Here is a 21,146-nt window from a genome sequence, read left to right as displayed (position 1 = left end):
TGTAAAACAAATTTGATGTTTGTGACTTGTCACTATATTCTTTCTGATATTTGTTCAGACTGACAGTCCAAATCAGATTTTTGGCATATCCAGGTTTTATCCAGATTGATTTTTGATAGTCTGGACAGCAAAACACTGCATGAAATCCAGTTTTTACAAATTAAATCCAAACCACATTTGGAGATGGTTTTACAGACGCATCTCAGTTTGGCCGCTCTGGCCGCTCAAATCAGATTTCAAAGTATCTTTGGTGCCAAAGATTCCTGCTTATGCCAGAGAATTTTGGAGAGTTTGGAGGGTGCGATGATGCTCCTCCATCTCTCCTGCATCTGCGTTTGAAATCCACGTCACCAGTATAGCTTCGTAGTCACTCATGCCTACGTTGTTATACACAGCAACCCATGCAGGTCGGTGATGTCTGGACATAAAAATCTCCTGGATCTCTTGCAATAACAGTGCGGACACCTGTCTCAAAGCAAATCTGATTCGCCCGTAGTCTGAAAGTAGCCTTTGTGGTGTTCCTATACATTTACAGATATTGGAATAATATGTTGAACATAGGGCTCTTGAGCTTTAGTGTCACTGATCCGTGCTCTTGCACTGGTCTGCAGTGTCTGTTCCCGGCCTTCGGCCTGCACTGGACTCTAATCAGAGATCAGCAGTCAGGTGAGGCTGCTCTTAGGCACAATGGATCTGGTTTCTGCGCTTTATCAGATGAGGGGCCGGGGTGTCCGGGGAGAAGCTTTGTGTCCTTAATGGCACAGTCATTTCACCACTTTACCCCGCTGAATGAGAAGAGGCCAAAGTGGACTGCTTTGCTGGAGCCTCTTAATTGCTAGAAGGGAACGGGCTATAGAGGATACTGAGTGCACAGACACTCAAACAGAGACCTCAGAGGATCCTTGGAGCGAGTGGACAAATGAGACAAACTCTCAGATTCTCTCTGAAAGCTTCTAAAGGCCATCACACTAAATAATGGATATAAAAGTCAGGTTATCGTGTGATGACTTAAATATATAGTTGTGTTTGATGGCACTGTCTGTTGCGATACATCTACAAAGCATCTACATTTCAGCTAAGGTTGTTGTAAGCAGTAAATTTGGTTGGTGTAATAAAACACAAACATACCAGGATCTGACTGGGAGCACACCTGCATAACCCCCACCCCCAGAAACCTGCTGTTAACCTTCCATTCTTCTACACACACACATAGACCTAGACATCTGATGGGCTCTCTTGGGCTAAAGACCCCTCTACCCTGCAGGCCCTTCCCCCATGGGCTATGTTTTGAGAGGGGGCTTGACTCTCCTACTCCCATCTGCAAGCAATCTGGGCTCCCTACCTATCTCCTCAGCTTTGCTGTGATTAATGGGCCCAAAAGGAGTCCCATGCCCCATCCTGCTGACTCTGATGGTACTTCTACAAGATTGGTTTTGTCATGTGTTGTATACTTTACAGTACATCATATTTTGACAAATGTAAATATTGCTGCTGTCATAACAAAACATGTACCTTCTAAATGGCAATTTTTTAGGAGAAATTTAATGTAAGTTCATTACATTTAACCACAGGTAGGCAAATGTAGTGTCAGGAGCCTTGTTATAGACTGGTGCACTTGCCTGGGCAGGGAACTGCTTAGCCTAGAGGTCAGCAACAGGCAGCTCTGTTACTACCCTGTTGCAGCCCCACGGCAGATTTAGATTTTTAGGTAAAAATAAAATAATCATCCTTTAAAGTAAAATAAAGCTCTTCTGATCGTTCTAACACAGTTTTAACAACAAATGCTCTGAAATTCTGGAGTTAATGTATAACTGCTAATTCACCGACCTTTAACCCTTAAGACTAGCATGCAGACTGCTGGTTACCATAGCAATGCAGAAAAGAATCTCGCCTAGCTAGTAGCTAATGAAAATGCAAAGAGAAAGATTTAAGATGAACATGGATAATTTGGAGATGATTGGACTTATTGGCATTTATAATCACTCCAGCTGGAATCCTGATACATTTAATCTGCAACAAGAAACTGTCAAACAGTATAAAGTCACGAGGCTGAAGAGCTTCTCATTCGCCAGCTTCTTGTTCAGATTTTCCTGTTCCACCTTAAATTGTGCAGCAGTTGCATTCTGGTGCCTCAAGCGCCATTTAAGGTGGAACAGGAAAATTCGAACAAGAAGCTGGCAAATGAGAAGCAACGTCAGCCTCTTAACAAGAAACTATTCCACTTTTGTGGATAAGTCTCCTGCCGGAGATGCAAGAAAAGCGGCTATAGCTGAGCTAAAGCTTAAAGCAGAGCAAAGTAAGTCTGCGTTTTCCTTTATATTTTCAGTCTATACTAGGACATCAGCACATACTGAGACATGTTTACAGCCAAAATAGTAAAAATGGACATGAAATGTTTTGGCTCCCAAGGTGCTTTGATTTTTGTTGAAAGGAAAAATGGCTCTTCTTAACATTTGGGTTGCCGACCCCTGGCCCACCCTAATGAAATGTTTACACAATGTAAAGGGCAGCTTGTATTTTCAAATACATGGTTACAAGGTCTTCATATGACAGTGGCAAGGTTTTAAACATCCTTTTCTCTGAAAATAGTGATGCACTGAATTTACTTTGATTCCAAATATCATTTCCACATGAATACAAATACTATATCAACACAAATATTATTAAAGACAAAAAAAAACAAATTGTGCTGATGTAACAGTATACAGTTAGGTGCATAAGTCTGCATCTGAGAAAGCTATTTATCTGGGCAGCAAGCATTCATCTGTTCAAAAAACATGAATATATTATATACTGCACTGCACTATGTCTATTATAAGGAGTGATTTTGATTGTAGCTTTAGTTTGGCTAATCAGTTCTCCATAAATTAAATATGTGCTGCTTATAGAATTTAATAAATTCATGCACACTGAGAAATCAGGAAGCAAACTTGTTCTTTTGTTCCTCTAACCAAGTCACTGATAACTTCTTAAAGAACAAAAAATATCATGTAATGGCAAAAACACATTTACTGCTGAGATAAACATTTTTAAACTATATCTGTGACTGCCTAAAACTTTTGCGCTGTACTGAACTGTGTTTTATTCAGTGTTTTATGTGGAAATGATGTACATATTTGAATTTTTTATCAGTACTTTTTAAAATCATGGCACAAAGTCGAGTCTCTGAGCCCAAACAGGAGAGAGAGATAGAGAGATAGAGTGGGAGAGAGAGAGATAAGCACAGGAAGGTAAAGGCAGAGAAAGAATTGCGCTTTCACCACAGAGGAACGATCTGTTTCCCACATGACATCTGAGAGAGAAAGTACACTCTCTCATCCTCCTCCTTTCTCGCACAACCCACACACAGAAACACGCATACGCACGCAGACAACATGTAAATGCGTTCAGTACATTCCATTCGGATCCAGTGCATCTTGGGAGCTGCCGTCAATGGGTTCATCCTGTATGAGGAGTGTGGTTCATGTGCAGCGTGTGCATCTGGAGAACCAAAGCCCTCCCGTATCCCACAAACTCACAGTAGCCCTGTAGCAACTTCTCATCCTGTCAGCATGCAGGTCAGCAGTGTCCCATCACTCTCTCCCTGTTTGCCTGTGTAATACACTCTCAGATGTAGCGTCCTTTTGGTGAAAGTGTGTGTGCACACTTTTGTTTTTAGCCATTTGTTAGGACCAAATGTCTTCACGATGATAGGACTGGGACATTTGGACGGTCCTTATAAGAACATCTTGACAAGAATAATTTTATTTCACCCTAAATGCCACATTTTTGGAGAACATTACTGAGGTTAGTTTGTCTGTGTTAAGGTTAAAGTTAGGGCTAGTTTAACTATTATTGCATATAGATACTTAAATATATAATGCATAGTGGAAATATTATTATATACATTCGATTCTTGCTTGTAAAATACATACGGGACATATTGTTACTACATATGAGTACTTAAATATATGTAATTCATATGGGACATTTTACATATAGGAACTGACTTTTGGACTTCAGGCTGGTAACATCCTGAATGGTCATTTTCTTATTTTGTCTCAAGAGCACAACATTATTATTAATATTTACATAAACTTGAAAAATCTGAAAGATTGACTCAGCAGACTACAATACATGTTGCCACCATGCGTCAATCAATGTCAGATGTCAATGTCAAATGTGAGCCCAGAGAAGTAAGCTGTGTTTCTGAACTTTGTTGACATATGGCTTCTACTGTGTGTACAAAACAGTGTTTATTGACAAGTATTCCCAAACCCATATCATGATATCAATCACAGACGCATGTTGTTTTTTATGTAGTGCCATCTGAGGGATCAAAGATCACTGACATTCGGTTGTGGAGCCCTTTATCCACAGAGATTATTCCAAATTCCCTGAATCTTTTGATGACATGAAATACCTAAAATTCTTACAATTGCCTCTTGATGAACATTGTTCGTAAACTGCTTGATTATTCACTGATGCTTTTGGTAAAGTGGTGAGCATCGACCCATCTTTGCTCATAAAGGACTAGGCTTTTCCTGGATAATCCTTTCAAACTCAAGCATGATCGCATCAACTAAAATGTTTCAATCAATTGAAATAATGGTTCAAACAATTGTGCATCCAAACTGCATCAGTTTCAGAATCAGCATACATTTTCTTAAGCTGAAATATCTTGTCTTTATACTATTTTTGTTCAAACAGAGGTCAAAGTGCTGCTTTCTGTTTCTATTTGCATTTCACATACTGTCCCAACTTTTTATGGAATTGAGGTTTGTATATATACTGCATATGGGACATATTATTACATATAGACACTACAGTGGTACAGATGGGACATATGTACAAAAACAATTGTGTGTGTGTGTGTTCTCTTGCATGAGGTATGGCTGGCTCAGGAATGCTGATGTCTTGTCACGCAATGAGTGTGTTAGCGCATCTGTTGGCCGGCCAGTGATGTGAACGTATTCTTTACTCCATCTCTTACCCGGTGTGTTCCCAGTAGGTCGTCTGGTGTGAGGACAGAAGCCTCCAGAAGATGAGCCAAGAGCGGAAGGCACAGAGGGAAGGCATCTGCTCGCGACTTGAACAGAAAGAGAGAGAATTTTTGGAGTGAAAAAAAAGAAAAAAGAAAAAAAAAGAGGTTCCTAAAAAAAACAATGAAATGATAACATGGAGCCAAAATATTTGCACTTTCTTCTCCCATTGGTAGACATTTTCTCTGTCTCTAGTTGTGTTGTAAACATTTTATGAATATGACAATTTTTGTGTAAGTTGACAAAACTTTGTGTAATATGGCACTCGTACATGTGACTGACTACCTGCTTCAAAAAACGCAACTTCTTTTATTCTTATGTTTATTAAAGAAAACTAAACTCACAAGTTCTAGTCAGTATTATACAGTACAGAAATACATAACATTCAAGTCATTAGTCATTAACATTCCATGTAGTCTGTTGAAATTAGGGTCCAGGAGTTGGTTTCTTAGGGCTTTTCAGTAATAGATCCACATGGCCAGTTTGTTATATGATGTTGTTTTCATTTTTATTTTGTTGCATAACTAGTAGAGCATTTTTGGTGGTCATAAACTGAACAGAAAATGGTTTATCATCACTCATTCAATACGGTTTGCCTGGGGTACATCTTATATCTCCTTTACCATAGTCGGAACATACAAACTAAAACTTTTTAGTAGTTGCAGGTTCAGATTTAAACACATTATAATTAATCATCCCAATGTTACAGAAATTGATTTTGTTAGCTTTACTCTGTTTTGTAGGTTATGTTCTTGGTGTGTTGTTCCATCTTTTTTTCTTCAAGATAATAAGGTATCTTAACGTATCATATGAGCCTGTGGTTCCATCTATTTCTGGAATTTCTATGTCTGTTTGCATACAGTCTAATACTAAGGTTTTGACACAACTGCTATATGTTTTGTTGATTTTCCAAGTGGAAATAAGTGAAAACATCCTCTACAGAGAACACACTTCTGCACATTTTAATGCATAGTTACTGTTTATTTGACCAATTTAATATACTGGAGGAAAAATAAGGCATAAAATGTGGCCATGTGGCAAAAGTTTTATATTATTATTATTATTATTATTATTGAAAATATGTTAAAATCAAATAAATAGAAATTGTGTACTAAATTTGCAGGAAAATGTAGAGAATGTGTGGATATGACTATGTTGATTCATATACAAGTCACTACACTGATCTGTTGTTATAAAATCAAAAGTAAAGGTTCTGTACTTTCCTACTTTACTAGAAAAAAGCCTTAAAATGTCCATAATTATGGTTAAAAAATGAATGTCTATGAAGGTGATGAAGTTATGTTATAGTCATAGAGCCACAATGCTTTTGCTTAGTCTGGGATGTGCTATGAACTGTAGTGAAACTCAGCAGAGATGCCTGATGGTCTTTTGGGTCCCATATGTATATAGACTGAAAACTGTTTTGTCCTCAGCCAGTCTGTACCCAAGATCAGCCCTGCAAGAGAGAACATGGTTACAGCCCTGTGCTCATGTCTGGCTTGTCACTGATGGGCGGGTTATTCCAGAGTAGATTCAACTTGGCCTTTGGTGTGTTATTTCTTAATTACAGTTGAAATTCTCTTTTATTCTTTTTCAGATTTGATGGAACTAAATCACAAATATATTCTTATAGTACAATACCCATATCAGTACTTGGTGAAAGAGTTTAATAATAATAATAATAATAATAATAATAATAATAATACTCTCCCCATCAGAAAATCAATATGGCAATTCTCCCAGAACCCAGTAAAATAAAGTCTCCCAACAGTGATGTGATTATCTTTTCTAATTCAGGAAAGATGAGGTTTGTTATTGTTTATGTTTGTGTATGTGTGTGTTTGTTGTTGGTTGCCATTGTGCGTATTTGTTTGTTTATGGACATATCCTTGGACGCCATTGCTTTGGCTTGTGGAAGAAGAGAAAAATTGAAACATTCAAGTTGTAAATATGTATCATATGTGCTTTCGGTCTTTCCTTTTTACGTCATCAGTCTTGCAACAATCTTTGGCAATTCTAAGTACAGCATCAACATCATTTAGAGACTTCTTGAGTTACCTGTGTAAGTAAAATGTTTTGCTCTCATCATAAATTTGTTTCAAACTCTGCACATCACGTTTAAATGACTGTCATTTGAAAATACACGTTTTAATGTAACTTCTTGTCCGTCTGTTTATTCTAAATTGTTTCTGTGCATATTTGATGAGTCATCTCTGCTTCTCTGTGTTGGGAGCTTTTCTCATTTATGCTGCTGGCCTCATCTCTTTCAGTGGAATCAGTTGCATGCTGTGTTACTCAATATAATCATACAAACTACTGAGCAAAGTAGTAACAATCTCCAAAGATACACATATGTACGAAGCAAGATCAAGTTAGGTTTTACTGTATGGAGCTATTGGTGGGTAAACCCTTAGAGGAAGGCCACACCTCTGCTCACAGCTGCCCTCCATTTTCTCCAACCCCCACCTGGAGCAGTAGGTCTGTGTGCCCCCAGAAGTGCTTCCAGACCGCAGCTGAGCGACCATCTCACTCTAAACGTTTCGAATCATTTGAGAAAGAATGGCTGCAATCACAGCTAATCAAACTATCAGGACGAAGGCACATAGATTACTGTCAAAGTTACAGGAAGAGGATGCAGAAATCTCAAACATACCCACAGCTGATTAATATCAAGCCACCTTTCCACCAGAGTTAGAAGAAATCAGAACTAAAATCACTTTTAATCAACAGTATCATGTATCAGCATGAGTGAAGCCCAACACAGAAGCCATTCATGATTTACACAACACAAATAACACACATTAGAGCAGAAGAATCCCTCAGAAATTCACAAATTACATTTAGTTTGCAGGAGTTAGTCCAGGTATTAATCTGTAGTTTGGAGTGTACATGCTTAGAATAGGAGTTCTGTCCATTACCAAAAACAAACAATGACTTGTAATGATAGTGGAACCCTTTATGTGCTTAACAGAACATTTATAAAAGGTATACAACAGGTTTTACATCATAGAGAAGAACTGTTCAACCATATAAAGAACTGCATATGCATTCCCATGGTTCTTTGAGCTGTTGTGGTTCTATATACACTCAAAAATAAACCAATAGAGTAGTATGACCTACAAACTGAAAATGTGTTGACATTAAAGAAATGAGTCGTGTTGCCTTAAAGTAGCTGGTTTACGTAAAATGAATAAAACTGTATAAAAGAACATGTTAATGAATGAAAACTATTTACATTAATACAAAGAACATTTCAAACCCAAATAAACTGCAATGAAATGTTTCAACTTTGTTCCATCAACAACTCAACTTTATATTAAGGCAGTAGAGTTTATGTATACTGACTCTACTCAATTTGACTGAATGGAAATAAGTGGCATAATTAAATTCATACAACAGTTCATTTTTTGAGTATGTAACCCTTGCCTTTACTAAAGAACCCTTAAAGAATCACTTGGTTTTTAAGCATGTACAGAATTAAAATTCTTCTTATCTCATATTTTATTAGATAGTCCCCTAAATGAGTTACCCATCCCAAGTTAATGCCTTTTCAGCCCAGGTCTGTGTCTTAGCCCCAACTTTCTAATTCACTCTATGACCAAACTTATACTATGCCTGGAAAACTGGACATGGAGGTCATGAACAAGCAATACAGTTTGAAGCTGAGAGTAAAATCCCTGTGTCTTCAGAGCAAAAAGTGCTAATAGAGCTCTTAGGGCAAAGCCTTACTGAGTGATGCTGGTTTGTATCTGCAGATAAAGATGCTGGTGGTGCCGGAGGTGAGTTTGAGGGTGTTGATGATGGGGGTGGGCTGGAGAAAGGAGATGGGTGGGTGGGTAGATGAAAAAAAGGGAGCTTACAGGCAGCTGCAGTACATCTGTCTTACACTGACACATGTGGCATTTGACTTCCAGTGTGAAGTTCAAAAGAGTTTTATAATGACGCAGCTGCTTAGAGATGTGAGAGTGTGCGGGCGTGTGGTGAAGTTGTTGAAGCAGCGTATGAGGTAGAAAGAGTTTATTTATTTATTTACAGTGCTGTGCAGAAGTCAGAGATCTACCTGTATTTCTTTCATTTCAAGTCAAATCAGCCAAATACAAACTATTCTTTTTTCAGGAGATTTCAAAATGTGATAAAAAATAATAAAAGATGCAGAGAAAATGGCAACTTCTTCCCAGATAAACAGTACTTAAAGCTTTCACCTTTGAGAGAGAGGAGAAAATCAAGGTCCATTTTTGCACCAGATCTGAAAAAAATCCACAGGTGTTTCTGTCCATCTTTCTACTGTGAGAAGACAACCCAACACTCCGAAAGTCCAAAAGGATGCATAGCCGTTACTGAGAAAAGGAAATAGACAAAAACGAGCATGTGTAAATTAAACAAACAATCTGTTCTCAGAACAATGGACTGACCACCGCAGAGAGCAGACCTTGATGTTACTGAATGCATTTGGGATTACTGGATTTTGAGAAGAAGAAAAGGCAACCAACTTTTAAGACTGAACTATGGAGGAAAAATATACCTGCAGATTTCTTTGAAAAACTGAAAGCAAGCCCCCTGAAAACAATGGAAGCTGTAACAAAGACAAAGTGTGGATACAATACAGACTGAAATATTTCATATTATATTTAGTTGTTGAGGCTTCTGTGTAATTCTCTATAAATAGATGTTTTCTGATGCTAATAAAGGAATACCTTTTGTTTAAAAGTCCTTTTTGACTGAAAAGTAAATAAAGCACAGTCTGACTTGTGCACAGTACTGTATTCATTATTTTTCTATTCAGTCAAATCAAGAATACCAGTACTTTGTCAATACCTGATCTCTACTGTTAAATGACACAAGAGCACAAGAGATTTAATCAGCCCAGTAGTTCAACTGAACAACAGTATATTTAGAAATAGGTCAAATGTCTAGTTTCAAAGTTTCAAAGAAAGCTCTATGTTTCTCTAAAAATAAATAAATAACTACAACTAGCACTACCAATAATAATGAAATAGAAATGTTTAAAGGAAATTCTTAAGCTGAGTAGTCTGTACCCATTTCACTAACCCTATCTGGAAAGAAACAAAGGCGTTTAGAAAAGGCCAAGACCAAACAATCCTTAAGGATATTTCAACGGTCATTAGAACTTATTAAAGGCAGTCATTGTTAATAGTTATGGGGACCAAGGGGTCTTTAGAAGTCAGACCATGCAGTGTGAACCATTTGTGGCTGATACTCTGCTTTACTCTCTACAGCAGCACCTGCTCTCCATGCCCAGAGGTCACCTGTCAGAAGGCCAAGGCCCAGGATCAAAGGTCAAGTCTCAGAAAGGCATGAATGATTGAGAATACAGCTGGCCTAATCAGGGCAGGTGTCTGCCTTTTTTTCTGCCCCTCTTCCTTCACATTTCTTGCGATGAGTTGTGTGAGGCATTCTCAGTTTGCACTGAACTGTGGAATTTTGTACGGTCTGCATGAAATTATGCTACTATCCTACTAAATATGAACAATGTACAAAAAATGATATGTCAGTGAAACAGTATATGCACTTCTATTGTGAGGCCTTACTCACCATATGATTTGGCCTAGGAGCGTCTGTTTTCTATTATATTTTGGATTAGCACTGATTGTGTTTTGATTGACTCTGAACTCCAGCCTTTTTCCACTGCTGCTGGTTATAAAAGCTTGGAGATTTTTCCTCCCACTACATTTCTTATTGTTAATTTCAAGGGCAAAACCATCATTAGGAGTTAGGCCAGACTTTCTTGTCCATGCGCTCAACTCTTTTTTTTTATAAGACTTTAGATCAGTCTCATTCTGAATGCGTGTTAAGGCAGATTCATAATAAGGTTTAAATAAAATTTTGTAAATGGTTGATTTACTGTGTTCGTGTTGAGACAAAGCAATAAATGCTATTATATTCATGGTCCATTGGCACTGCAAAAAGGTAATGGTTACCATTATTTTTACATGGGAAGGAAAAAAAAATCCTACTTTTTTGGACCAACCAAAGATCCTTGCGTGGTTATGTGTAAGAGTGAGCCCCCTGCTGGCAACATGAAAGAAAAACAAGAGTTTTTTTTTCTCTTCAAACTGTTCCTAAAATGCACTACACCATTTTATGACATTGTTTAGTGTCTAATAATCATTTCTGACATTTTGACCACAGACGAACACTATATTTCAATAAACAATTGGGGTTAAACACAAAACAGTTGTATCTTAAGTGTGCCTTTAACTGTATTAGTCACTCTGAGAGAGGATATGCGATGAATCATTTTTTGTGTGTGAAGTCAGTTGGGGGGATGCAGAGGGGATTACCTGGAACTCTGAGGGCAAATACAGGACACTTCAGTTTTATAGTATTTAAGTCAGCTTTTACTGTAGTGGTTTCTCGGCCCACTTGTGATGTGGTCTGCACATAGGAATGCCCCCACACCCAGCTTCATTACCCAGGCATATTTACCCTCCACATTTTATACTCTTGCAGTGACCTCGCATGAGAACTTTTTAAGACACAGTGCAATGAAAAACGCATTGCAAACTCACAAACACAGAAAACACACGCAGCTTCAGAAACGCTGCAGAGCCAGTCACAACAAAACGGAAGTGGGCCGCAACATAACGGAAATACTGGAAGACTCGAAAACGAGATGGAATATCTATGATGAAAAATCACTGACAGACGTTGATAAGACCACAGACACATTCCAGTAAGTTCATGGTTAACCTGGCTATTTGACACATACTTTTACAATTACACTGCAGCTAATCCCCATCACAATACAGTGATAGTTACACGCTCAAAAGAGTTCACTTACTTTTACCGATGAATGTTTATGCTTCACATTATTTGAAGGTTTGACTCCATCCTCCGGAAACGGTTACGTTGTGACGAGGCCCAGCTTTTGCCAGAGAACGAGCGTGTCCAAAACGAATGGGTTAATATGGAGCATTTAATCAAAACAGTAATGTCTTCTAGACGCTAGAGGGCGCTCCCCAGCGAACGCGTCCAAAATGAATAAATTAATATGGAATTATTTTTATCTAGAAGACGGCGTTCAGTTCGTGAACACAGAACAGCACAAAACATTTGAACACTGCTGCTACATCTTTTAAGCACTTTTGAGCTCCAGATTATATGAATTTATAACAGCGCCTAATAGACGTTTATGATGTTAGTGAGCGCGAGCCGCTTCACTCTGCCAAAGAGCTGCTCCAGCTTACCAAGCAATCAGTACTCAATAGCAGTAATGCTAGCGTTCTACTGCCTAGAACCGGTTTGTTGTTGAAAAAAGAAGCATGAAGGTAGGTTTTCTTTTGATTATTTTGTGAAATACGTCATTTGACGTGGTTAGAAACTATTTTAGCTCTTTGTTTTTAGCTGTTTAACTCTATTCACCCCATTCAGTCGCGAGAGCGCCCTCTGGCGTTTAACAGTCATGTCTTTGATATAACTGGCTCCGTATTCTGATTTCAGAGGGAAATAACTGACCGAGAAATAGTATTAAATAACTGACAGAGGGAAATACTACACCTCACGATTTTAATGATTTAACTCTTTAAAACCATGAGGTTATTTTTGCCCCTCTGCTCTGTGAGTGCTCTCTTTAGATGTGGTGAGAACTGTTATAATGTTAATGACCACAAAGATATTCAACAAGCCTACTGCTGGATAGACAACAAAAAAGATATGACAACAAAACACAATGTTATATCACATCATAGTATATAACACAAAGAGTATCATGTGAATTCATGTAAACACAAGTATATGAAAATACACATAACACATTTGCAGTCATGATTTTGCCAAACAGAAGTTCAACAAGGCAACAGACTCTCTCGCTCTCTTTCTCTCACGCCTACATGCTTCCTCAGACCTATGTAAGGATGTTCAGCACATATTACTGGAAGCAGTCAATTAAACCCCAATTACTGTGAATTCTGACAAGTGCATGCGACAATGTGAAAGGCAGCAGACAGTGACCATCACACAGTTTAATTCCATTTGAACATGATGCTTAGCACACTTCTGGAAAATGGAAAAGTATGGAACTGAGCTTGCAGCATTTCTCAATGATTAAAGCAGCTCTTTTATAAAGTCTTTAAGTTTTAAATACAAAAAAAGCAGAAAAAAGGAGCAACACAGTTGGAAGCATACACTGAATGTGTTTTCTGGAGGCAAAGAGAGGGAGTTGTCTGTATGCCTGAAACAACCCAAACTTGCCCACTGAGGGCCCATCGCTGCCATTCTTTCAGACCAAGCTCAAATTCACCAAGCCGGTGTGACTTCATCATAGATCACATGGGGTTTTCGAGGCAGCCGCATGGCCCTAGATAGGTGCATGTGTGTGAGTGATGGCTTACTGGAGAGATATCAGGCAGAGGGGAGCAGGAGAAGGGCACGAGGGGGTGGGGTAGAAATGAAGGACCACTGAAGGAGCCACTGAATAGTATTAATTCATAGATGAAATCTATAGATACAGAAGAAGTACTAAGAAAAACAGGACATCTGGATGTCGAATAGGCTGTTTTCGAGCAGAATTTGTGACATTTATATTTGCTCCCCACTCCTGCGTACAGGTAAGGGCCTGAACGTTTTGTCAGAAAAGGTATTCCATTTTCAGTATGAGTTTGATTTTATCCTGTAAAAGCTTTAATTTCAGCCAGGAAGTTTATATCCAAAGGAAAATTTAAGGGACGCATACAAGTGCACTCTTAAAAAGAATTAAACTCTCAAAATGTCATCTTTGGAGCGATGACATTAAGAATCACTTTCTCAGTTGATTCTTCAATGAACCGTTTTTGTAAAGGAGGTGTGAGGGTGAAGAACCTTTTGTAAGGGTTAGAGAACCTCCACATAATGTAAACGCTCCATACTAATTAAGTGATCTTCTTAGTCATGTCATCATGTCCAAATCTTCTATTTAAGAATATAAGAATGTGTATGCACTAGTGAACTTCAAGTCTTAAAAATGCTGCTTCATGTATTCATATGCAATGTTCTCTTTACTTCTGATACATAGTGAACACTGCATAGCTGTCACATGGGATATGAATTGTGTGTGTTACTGTGAATGACTTCAGGTGGTTAAGCTGGAAATTCAAGATCTAAAGTAAAGAAAGATTATCAACTTTTCCTCAGGGAGCGAGAATCGTCTGAAGGCTGATGGCATTCGAAGAGGTTAGTGTTGATCCATTTGTCATGTTAGTATTTCTTTATAAATTGCTGATTTGCATACCAAATGAATAGCAAAATTAAGTTGTCATTGTTGTTATTTATTTATTTGTGACTAAGTAATATTAAAAGTGGTAACAATTATGGTAAAACAATATTGGGTATAATATACAGCTAAAACATGTTTATGTAACTTCTTAACCTCTTAAATTCTCAGGCTTTAATATATCATAAGGCTTATTATTTAACAACTACATAGAAGTGGCTGAGTTATTCTCACAATACAAACAGGCTCAGTTATTTTTTATGCTCTAGGACTGAAGAACAGAAGCCTGGACTCACTGGCTGGTCCTGGCCATTAAGTGGTTAAAACTACTACTTTAAATTACAAATGTTTTATGCACTGTGTGTGAAATTTTGCACAGAATAAACTGAATGTGCTTAGAAACAGGATGTCTGGTGAGAAATTTCCTGAGAACAAACTTGAGTTGACTCATGTTTGTATTTGGCTTACTAAATGCATTAATATATGTACCTGTGCTCAGAGTCAGCTGACTGCGACACTGCTGACCTCCGTGGTGGCAGCGGTGTTTGGCTCCCTGCAGATTGGCTATCACACTGGCAATGTCAACTCTCCAGCCAGAGTAAGTAGATTAAGAGTGACAGACTCTGGTTAGAGAGGCAACCACACTAGCATGCACATCTCGCTGTCCTCAGAAAACACTGGGTAAACTGTACAAAGCTATGAAATGTTTCTATTCAGCCGTTGTGGTTTTGGAAGGCTTTCTATTTACAGACAGGTAGCTATGATGTCTGGACTCTGTTGATTTATCAGCTCTGTGTGGGGATAGTGTGCAGCCCCCTCCAGTTGGAATTTTGTTCCAAACCCATCAGGATGGCTTCCCAGCTATTAGTCATGTCTGTCAAGCGGGTGAAATGCAGTCTCACAAAGTAGCTTCTTAAATTTACTGGGTTTGGGAGGCAAATGGCATCTGACGTCACAACTGCAATATCCATCCAGAAACTACTCATTGTGGTGCACTCTTAAAACACGATACCTTTACAACCTTTCCAGTAATATGCAATAGATTTTTGTATGTTATTAAGGAGCTGTAGGCTGTCTCGTCTGTATTTTAAAGCACTAGAACTAGAAGCACATCAAGCGAAAGCTCAGATAAGGTTTCAAGAGTTGAACAAAGCTAAGTGCTAGTAGACTGGAGCTGTACTACCCATATTGCAACTACATAACTATATAATTTCTGTTAGATACATAAGGATATAATATATAAGGATCCTCATTAATACATTAATAATGTATACTCACATCCATTGTCTAAGAATATTGCTGAGTAACTGAGTAATGATTGATTGCTTGCTTGAGTTTTTGTGTAGTTTAGTGTAAATGTGTAAATGACAACAACTTCTAGGCAAAGAAGATGTGCTGCATTCTCTCTTGTTCGCTGTTCTTTCTGTGCTCAGATCATTGAGGAGTTCTTCAACACAACATGGAAATCAAGAAACAATGAATCCATGCCAGACCATAGTCTCACCTTTCTGTGGTCTCTCTCAGTCAGCATTAAGGACTTTGGAGCCCTTTTAGGGTCACTAGGGGTCAAAGGCCTTGCTGATTCCTATGGGAGGTAAGAAATTCTCTTCATGGTAAATGGTTTTAAAGGAATGATTCGATAAACATGCAAACATTACAATATTTTCCACTTACCATAGATATAATCAATCAGCCAAGATAAGTTTTGTGCCCAAATTTTGCCGGAGCTGCAGCTACCAGGCTGATGTTGCTGACAAACACTAGATGTTAATAGTGACCCAAATATTTTCTGTAAATGCCCTCTCAGAACTTCTGTCAACCTGCTCATACCTCATCCTGTCTTAAGGTTGTGCAGATTAGCTGATGTTATGACAGTATGATTTACTGTGAACTCTAAAAATGAACAAAACTTCACCATGTAGCTGAACGGAGAGGCCATTTCAACAGGTGTGCCGAATTCTCTTCAGTTGCACGCATGTGATGTCATGTAGGCTAGGTTCGCAATTTCTGTTGTTTCTTTTTATAAACAACTGTTAATCTTCATTTTTAACTGATGATATATGTTTCTGAATAGAACCAACACAAATCGTGAACATAATATAGCATTCATGTATCCATGTACCTGCACCATGTGTGAATATGAAGGGAGTCAGATTATGCGGGATGACAAATATAGCACCTGCTTGTTGTGACTCCCCATTGCATTCTGCTTCATGGTTAAGCTCTGTTCAAACTCACAGTAAGCTATATAGTGTCCTAATGCACATCAGTGAGTCTGTGCGACCTGCACAAAGACCTGAATGCAGTTTGAGCAGGTTGAGAGAGGTTTTGGGGATGTATTTACATAAAAGGGACTATTGATTTCTAGTGTTTATTGTCAACATTACTGAACTAATGTTTAGTACTGAACTAAAGAAGCAAAATTTGGACACAAGACGTGCCAAACCATTCCTTTAACTGTAATGTATTTAGATATAACCAGATTTCCCTTTACAGAGTTTTGAAACATTTTTATTGGTCCATTAGTTGTGAAATGTTTATACAACAGCTATTTTATATTAAATGTTTTGGTATGACAGTTCTGTTGATTTACCTGAATTTGTGTTCTGATTTTCTTTGTTTTCTCACTTTATTTCGGTAGGAGGAACTCCATTCTCATTGCGAATGCTTTGTCTATAGTGGGCGCCTGCCTGATGTTCATCAGCAAGGCAGCTGAGTCCTTTGAAGTTCTCATTGTGGGCCGTTTGATTTTTGGCTTGTTCTGTGGTCTGGTGATGAGTCTGAACCCCCTGTATATCCAGGGCGTCTCCCCAATTAACCTCCGTGGTGCCTTTGCAACTCTCAACCAGGTTTCTTTTGCCTCTGGGATTCTTCTGGGCATGGTAAGACCACACATGTTCTTTTCATCTCTTGTTTAGCTTTTAATAAGTAATAAATTAACTGTGGCCTGGTTCTCATAAGTGCAAGCCTGACTGCTCAGTTGTATGTTTCAGGTGGTGGGTTTAGAAACAGTGTTGGGCACAGAGAAGTACTGGGCTATCATGCTCTCTTTGTCCCTCATCCCAGCCCTCCTCCAGTACATGACCCTGCCTTTTTGCCCTGAAAGCCCACGCTACCTCTTCATCAACCGTAGCAAAGAGAAAGAAGCAGAAGCTGGTGGGTATAAGAAGATATAGAAGGTCACAGATCCAGGCATAGCAATTAGCCAGTGGTCACTTGAAACATTTACATCTAACATCTCATCTGAACATTTTCAGCCTTGAGAAGGTTGAGAAGGAACCCTGGCAAGGTGATGCAGGAAATGGAGGAGATGAGAGAGGAAGCATCCCACACCGAGGCAGGAGTAACCATCAGAGAATTCTTCATAAAGCGACGCTACAGACAACCCATAATACTTGTTCTGATCATAAACCTGGGCAGCCAGTTATCCGGATTTAATGCGGTTAGTTTTCACATAGCAAAGCTGAAAGCTCACCGGAGTATTCATCATTAGATTTGGCTTGTCGTGCTTGACATGGTAAAAAAGCTACAAAAATCTTAACTTTATGATGTACCTACGTAGTTGCTAGAGGGATCTACTGCAAAGTATAGATATTTCCAATATTCCGATATTTCAGAAATTTAATTGCAAATGAGAATGAAGAACTACCATGCTTGTAGTTGATCCCAGCTAGATACATGAATATTAATGCAACCTTGTCTTGTTAATATTCCCACTCATGTCTCTTACTTCTCTTCTAGATCATAAATTATTCAACTAAAATGTTTGCCAAGGCCAAATTTGAGGAAGCAACCTATCTGACGCTGGGAGTGGGAGCCATTAATGTGGCTTTCACCATAGTGGCTGTGAGTGTTTTTTATATTATATGCAGGGAACAGTGTGATTTGGAACACAGATTGGCATGTTATGAAGAGATGTATTCTTCTTCTTTTTCTACTTTGTCTTCCTCTTCCAGGATCAGTAACTCAAGAACTGCCAAACTTAGAAATGTCATTCAAACTTTGTTGCGTAGTTTTTGTAAAGGGCATGATGGCTATAACTTTATTCTTTCTACACTTCACACTTTTTAAGATATTAAAGAAAAACTAGTAAGATTTTTTCCCCTTAGACTTACAATGAGCCATTATGACATTATCATAAGTTTAAACTGCTTGAACCTGTTCTTCATTGTCACTGCGCCAATTTCTCCCATTCTCTCTGTCCCTCTCAGTATAAAGATATTAGTAGGAGTCTATCTATCCATTCCTCTATAACTCAATCAGCCAAGACATGTTTTGTGTTCAAATTTTGCTGGAGCTACAAGGCTGAAGTTGCTAACAAACACTAAGTCAACTCTCTACATCCATCCATCCATCCAGCCATCCATCCATCCATCCATCTATCTGTCTAGAGTTAAAAAAGATAAAAGCTAATTAATAGAAGCTAACAAAACTACAAGGCTGAAAAGCTCCGTCCCCATCTCTACAAAACTTATGCTGCTAAAAACTGCACAATTTCTCAATATGCTGTGCAAATAGTAGCTAATTTTTGTAAAATCTGACATTTTAACTTCTTTGACAAGATTCTTGACCTGTTTTTGCAACAAGTTGCAGTATTTTCTGGAATATAGTACATTACTTTCTTTTATAAATTCATTAGAGTAACTTCTCTACAGTGTTTGTATCAATCAGATTTGTTTTCTTTGTTTTCCAGTTTCCATTAAAATCTCCATTTTACAAGATTATATGCTTTGAAGTATTTATAATTTTGTCATAAGTTTTTGTTTTACTCCCTTTTCCCTCGAAGTTCTTCCTGGTGGAGAGAGCAGGACGCAGGAAGTTGCTCCTTGTTGGCTTCCTGTCAGTAGCACTTTGTAACTTACTTATGACCATCACTGACTCCATTCTGGTAAGATCAATGTTTCTTTTTGCTTTGGACGTTTGGCTGTTTTTGGAGAAAACACTTATTAAGATTTTATTGTATTAAGTTTATGCATTCATTCCTCCCCTTCCCCCATTTTCTTTATCTTTTCAGGACACTGCCCCAGACATTCGCAGCATTCAGGTGCTGGTGATCTTTTTCCTGATCTCAGCATATGAGGTGGGACCAGGGCCCATCTCATGGTTCATTGCTGCCGAACTCTTTGACCAGCCTGCCCGTCCCATTGCCATGGCTTTTACCAGCATGCTCAACTGGGGAGGAAAATTCCTGCTAGCCCTGCTTTTCCCACCATTATTGGTATGTTCATCTTTTTGAACTAGAGAAGATCACCTAACAAATGCCATGGAAATGTCACATGGTGTGCATTTTGTGTGACCAGTGATCCACCAAAGATGGTAAATGATACAAATCAATTATTCTTTAAAATTATTCTATAAAATGTCATCACTAAAAGTTTAACTGTTCTGTTATACATTTCTGAATTTATTCCCATGTTGTAGTAACTGAATGCATTCTGAATTTGTGTTTCTCCTGTGCAGAAACTGTGTGGAGCCTATGTCTACCTCATCTTCATGTCCATGGCCTTGATAGCATTCACCTACACGATGTTTCGCCTCCCAGAAACTAAAGGTCGTACCTTCGATGATATTGCTGCAGAATTCCGTGGAGCTGAGGGCATTCCACTGCATAACAAGACGACTTTCAATACTTTCTCCTGACCACTCAGTGACCACAGCACAACTCTTCTGACTCAATAGAAGGAGCACAGACCCTCAGGTCCCTGTAATCAGTCCATTCCATGTGATTCAGTAAAACAAAACAGAAATAACTTAATTCACTTATGTCACCTCTCATTGAATGAAATATAGTTGAAAGTATCCAGGAAAGGAGCAAATTAAACAAGCAGCAGGCAAAATGCAAGAATAAGACAAAATATAATAACATATTTGAATTCAAGGATTAAAAAAAAAAACAATAGAAAAGACTCTGTGTTTAATCACCAGCCTGAACCCAGTGAGCCTAAGACGTGTATCCATAAAGCAAAGACCTATGAGCAACCTCACCAATAAACATGCCTCCTCCTGTGGAGCTTGGCTCACCTCTCCAGAGTGACTTTTTCAAGCTGTTATTTGCCTGTGAAATCTGACATTTCTCTTGCCTGCACTTTGCTGTCTGTGGATAAGGCGGCCATCCAAGTTTAAGAAACCCTGCCCACCTTAGAGAAAGAGTACAGGACCCTGTGTGGGCAAGCCTCATTTACTGTAACAAATTCTATAGGAGAAAGAGCTTGAGGGGTTGGTGTTTAAGCAATTTGGCACTGATGTATACAGTAAATGTGATGCTAGTAAACATTACTATCTATGATGTTGAACGTGTGCCCTACAGTGGTGGTCTTTTTATTGTGCTGTCTGAATGTTGATGTGAATGTAATAGAAGAGTATGATAATACAGTAGTTCATGTCACCACTACCAGTCAAAATTGATAGGATTTCATGAATGGTGAGATGATGACATTTGTTTAGGAATTACAACAGCTTCATGCCTTTCATACAGTTTTTCCAGAAAACAAAGAGAAGAATAAACGACTTGTAAGAGTTTGACTTACTGCACGGACAGTATCTTACTGTGGGCCCATATCCTACATTTTTCTTTATTTTATTGGTGTATGTGCTATTAACAGTCCTAATTCAATTTTATATGAACATCCTACCTCTCTTTATCCCTCAGAATAAAACAGGCTGTTTTGATCACTGTGCCTTTCAGACTGATATATGTTTTTCTGATTGGCTGTCTTGTTATGTGGCTTATTCAAAATGCAGTTTAGGCCTAAACACTCTTTAGTGTGAATGAGACATATCGTTGACGTCCAAAGAAAAATATGCATCTCCATTTTTGTCGATTTTTTGTTTTATGCATCATTTAAACACGGTGGCTGTCCTTTACATTGTGTGAAAATTTAATGATGCATGGACCAATAGCAATGCTCTAAAATTAC

General features: G+C 38.4%; 2 protein-coding genes across 8 annotated transcripts in view; both read left to right on the top strand.

The window, feature by feature from the left end:
• smoc1 (SPARC related modular calcium binding 1) overlaps nucleotides 1-7,178 on the top strand; it is a 56,976-nt gene extending 49,798 nt beyond the window's left edge. For 5 of the 7 annotated variants that reach the window (XM_036593524.1, XM_036593523.1, XM_036593522.1 and 2 more), the window contains one exon: nucleotides 4,988-7,178. In XM_036593524.1, the coding sequence (XP_036449417.1) occupies nucleotides 4,988-5,027 (40 nt within the window). In that variant the 3' untranslated portion in view covers nucleotides 5,028-7,178. The remainder of the gene's footprint in view (nucleotides 1-4,987) is intronic. The other 2 variants (XM_036593520.1, XM_036593521.1) reach the window with 1 other exon arrangement.
• Nucleotides 7,179-14,174: 6,996 nt separating this feature from the next.
• Nucleotides 14,175-20,392, top strand: LOC118823619 (solute carrier family 2, facilitated glucose transporter member 1). The gene is made up of 10 exons (XM_036593332.1): nucleotides 14,175-14,189; nucleotides 14,729-14,827; nucleotides 15,663-15,823; nucleotides 16,871-17,111; nucleotides 17,223-17,385; nucleotides 17,487-17,671; nucleotides 17,971-18,075; nucleotides 19,016-19,117; nucleotides 19,244-19,447; nucleotides 19,690-20,392. The coding sequence occupies exons 1-10, from the start codon at nucleotides 14,175-14,177 to the stop codon at nucleotides 19,867-19,869; spliced, it is 1,455 nt and encodes a 484-aa protein (XP_036449225.1). The 3' UTR covers nucleotides 19,870-20,392.
• The last annotated feature ends 754 nt before the right edge of the window (nucleotides 20,393-21,146 follow it).

The sequence above is a fragment of the Colossoma macropomum genome, unplaced genomic scaffold (assembly GCF_904425465.1).
Source record: "Colossoma macropomum unplaced genomic scaffold, Colossoma_macropomum, whole genome shotgun sequence".
Lineage (NCBI taxonomy): Eukaryota > Metazoa > Chordata > Actinopteri > Characiformes > Serrasalmidae > Colossoma > Colossoma macropomum.
This window is presented reverse-complemented; position numbering and strand designations above follow the sequence as displayed.

What these genes read in the sequence shown, in the direction of transcription:
- LOC118823619 (XM_036593332.1), top strand. An exon ending in ATGTCAACTCTCCAGCCAGA is followed by an intron (nt 14,828 to 15,662) that starts GTAAGTAGATTA and finishes TTCTGTGCTCAG; the next exon opens with ATCATTGAGGAGTTCTTCAA. An exon ending in AGAGAAAGAAGCAGAAGCTG is followed by an intron (nt 17,386 to 17,486) that starts GTGGGTATAAGA and finishes GAACATTTTCAG; the next exon opens with CCTTGAGAAGGTTGAGAAGG.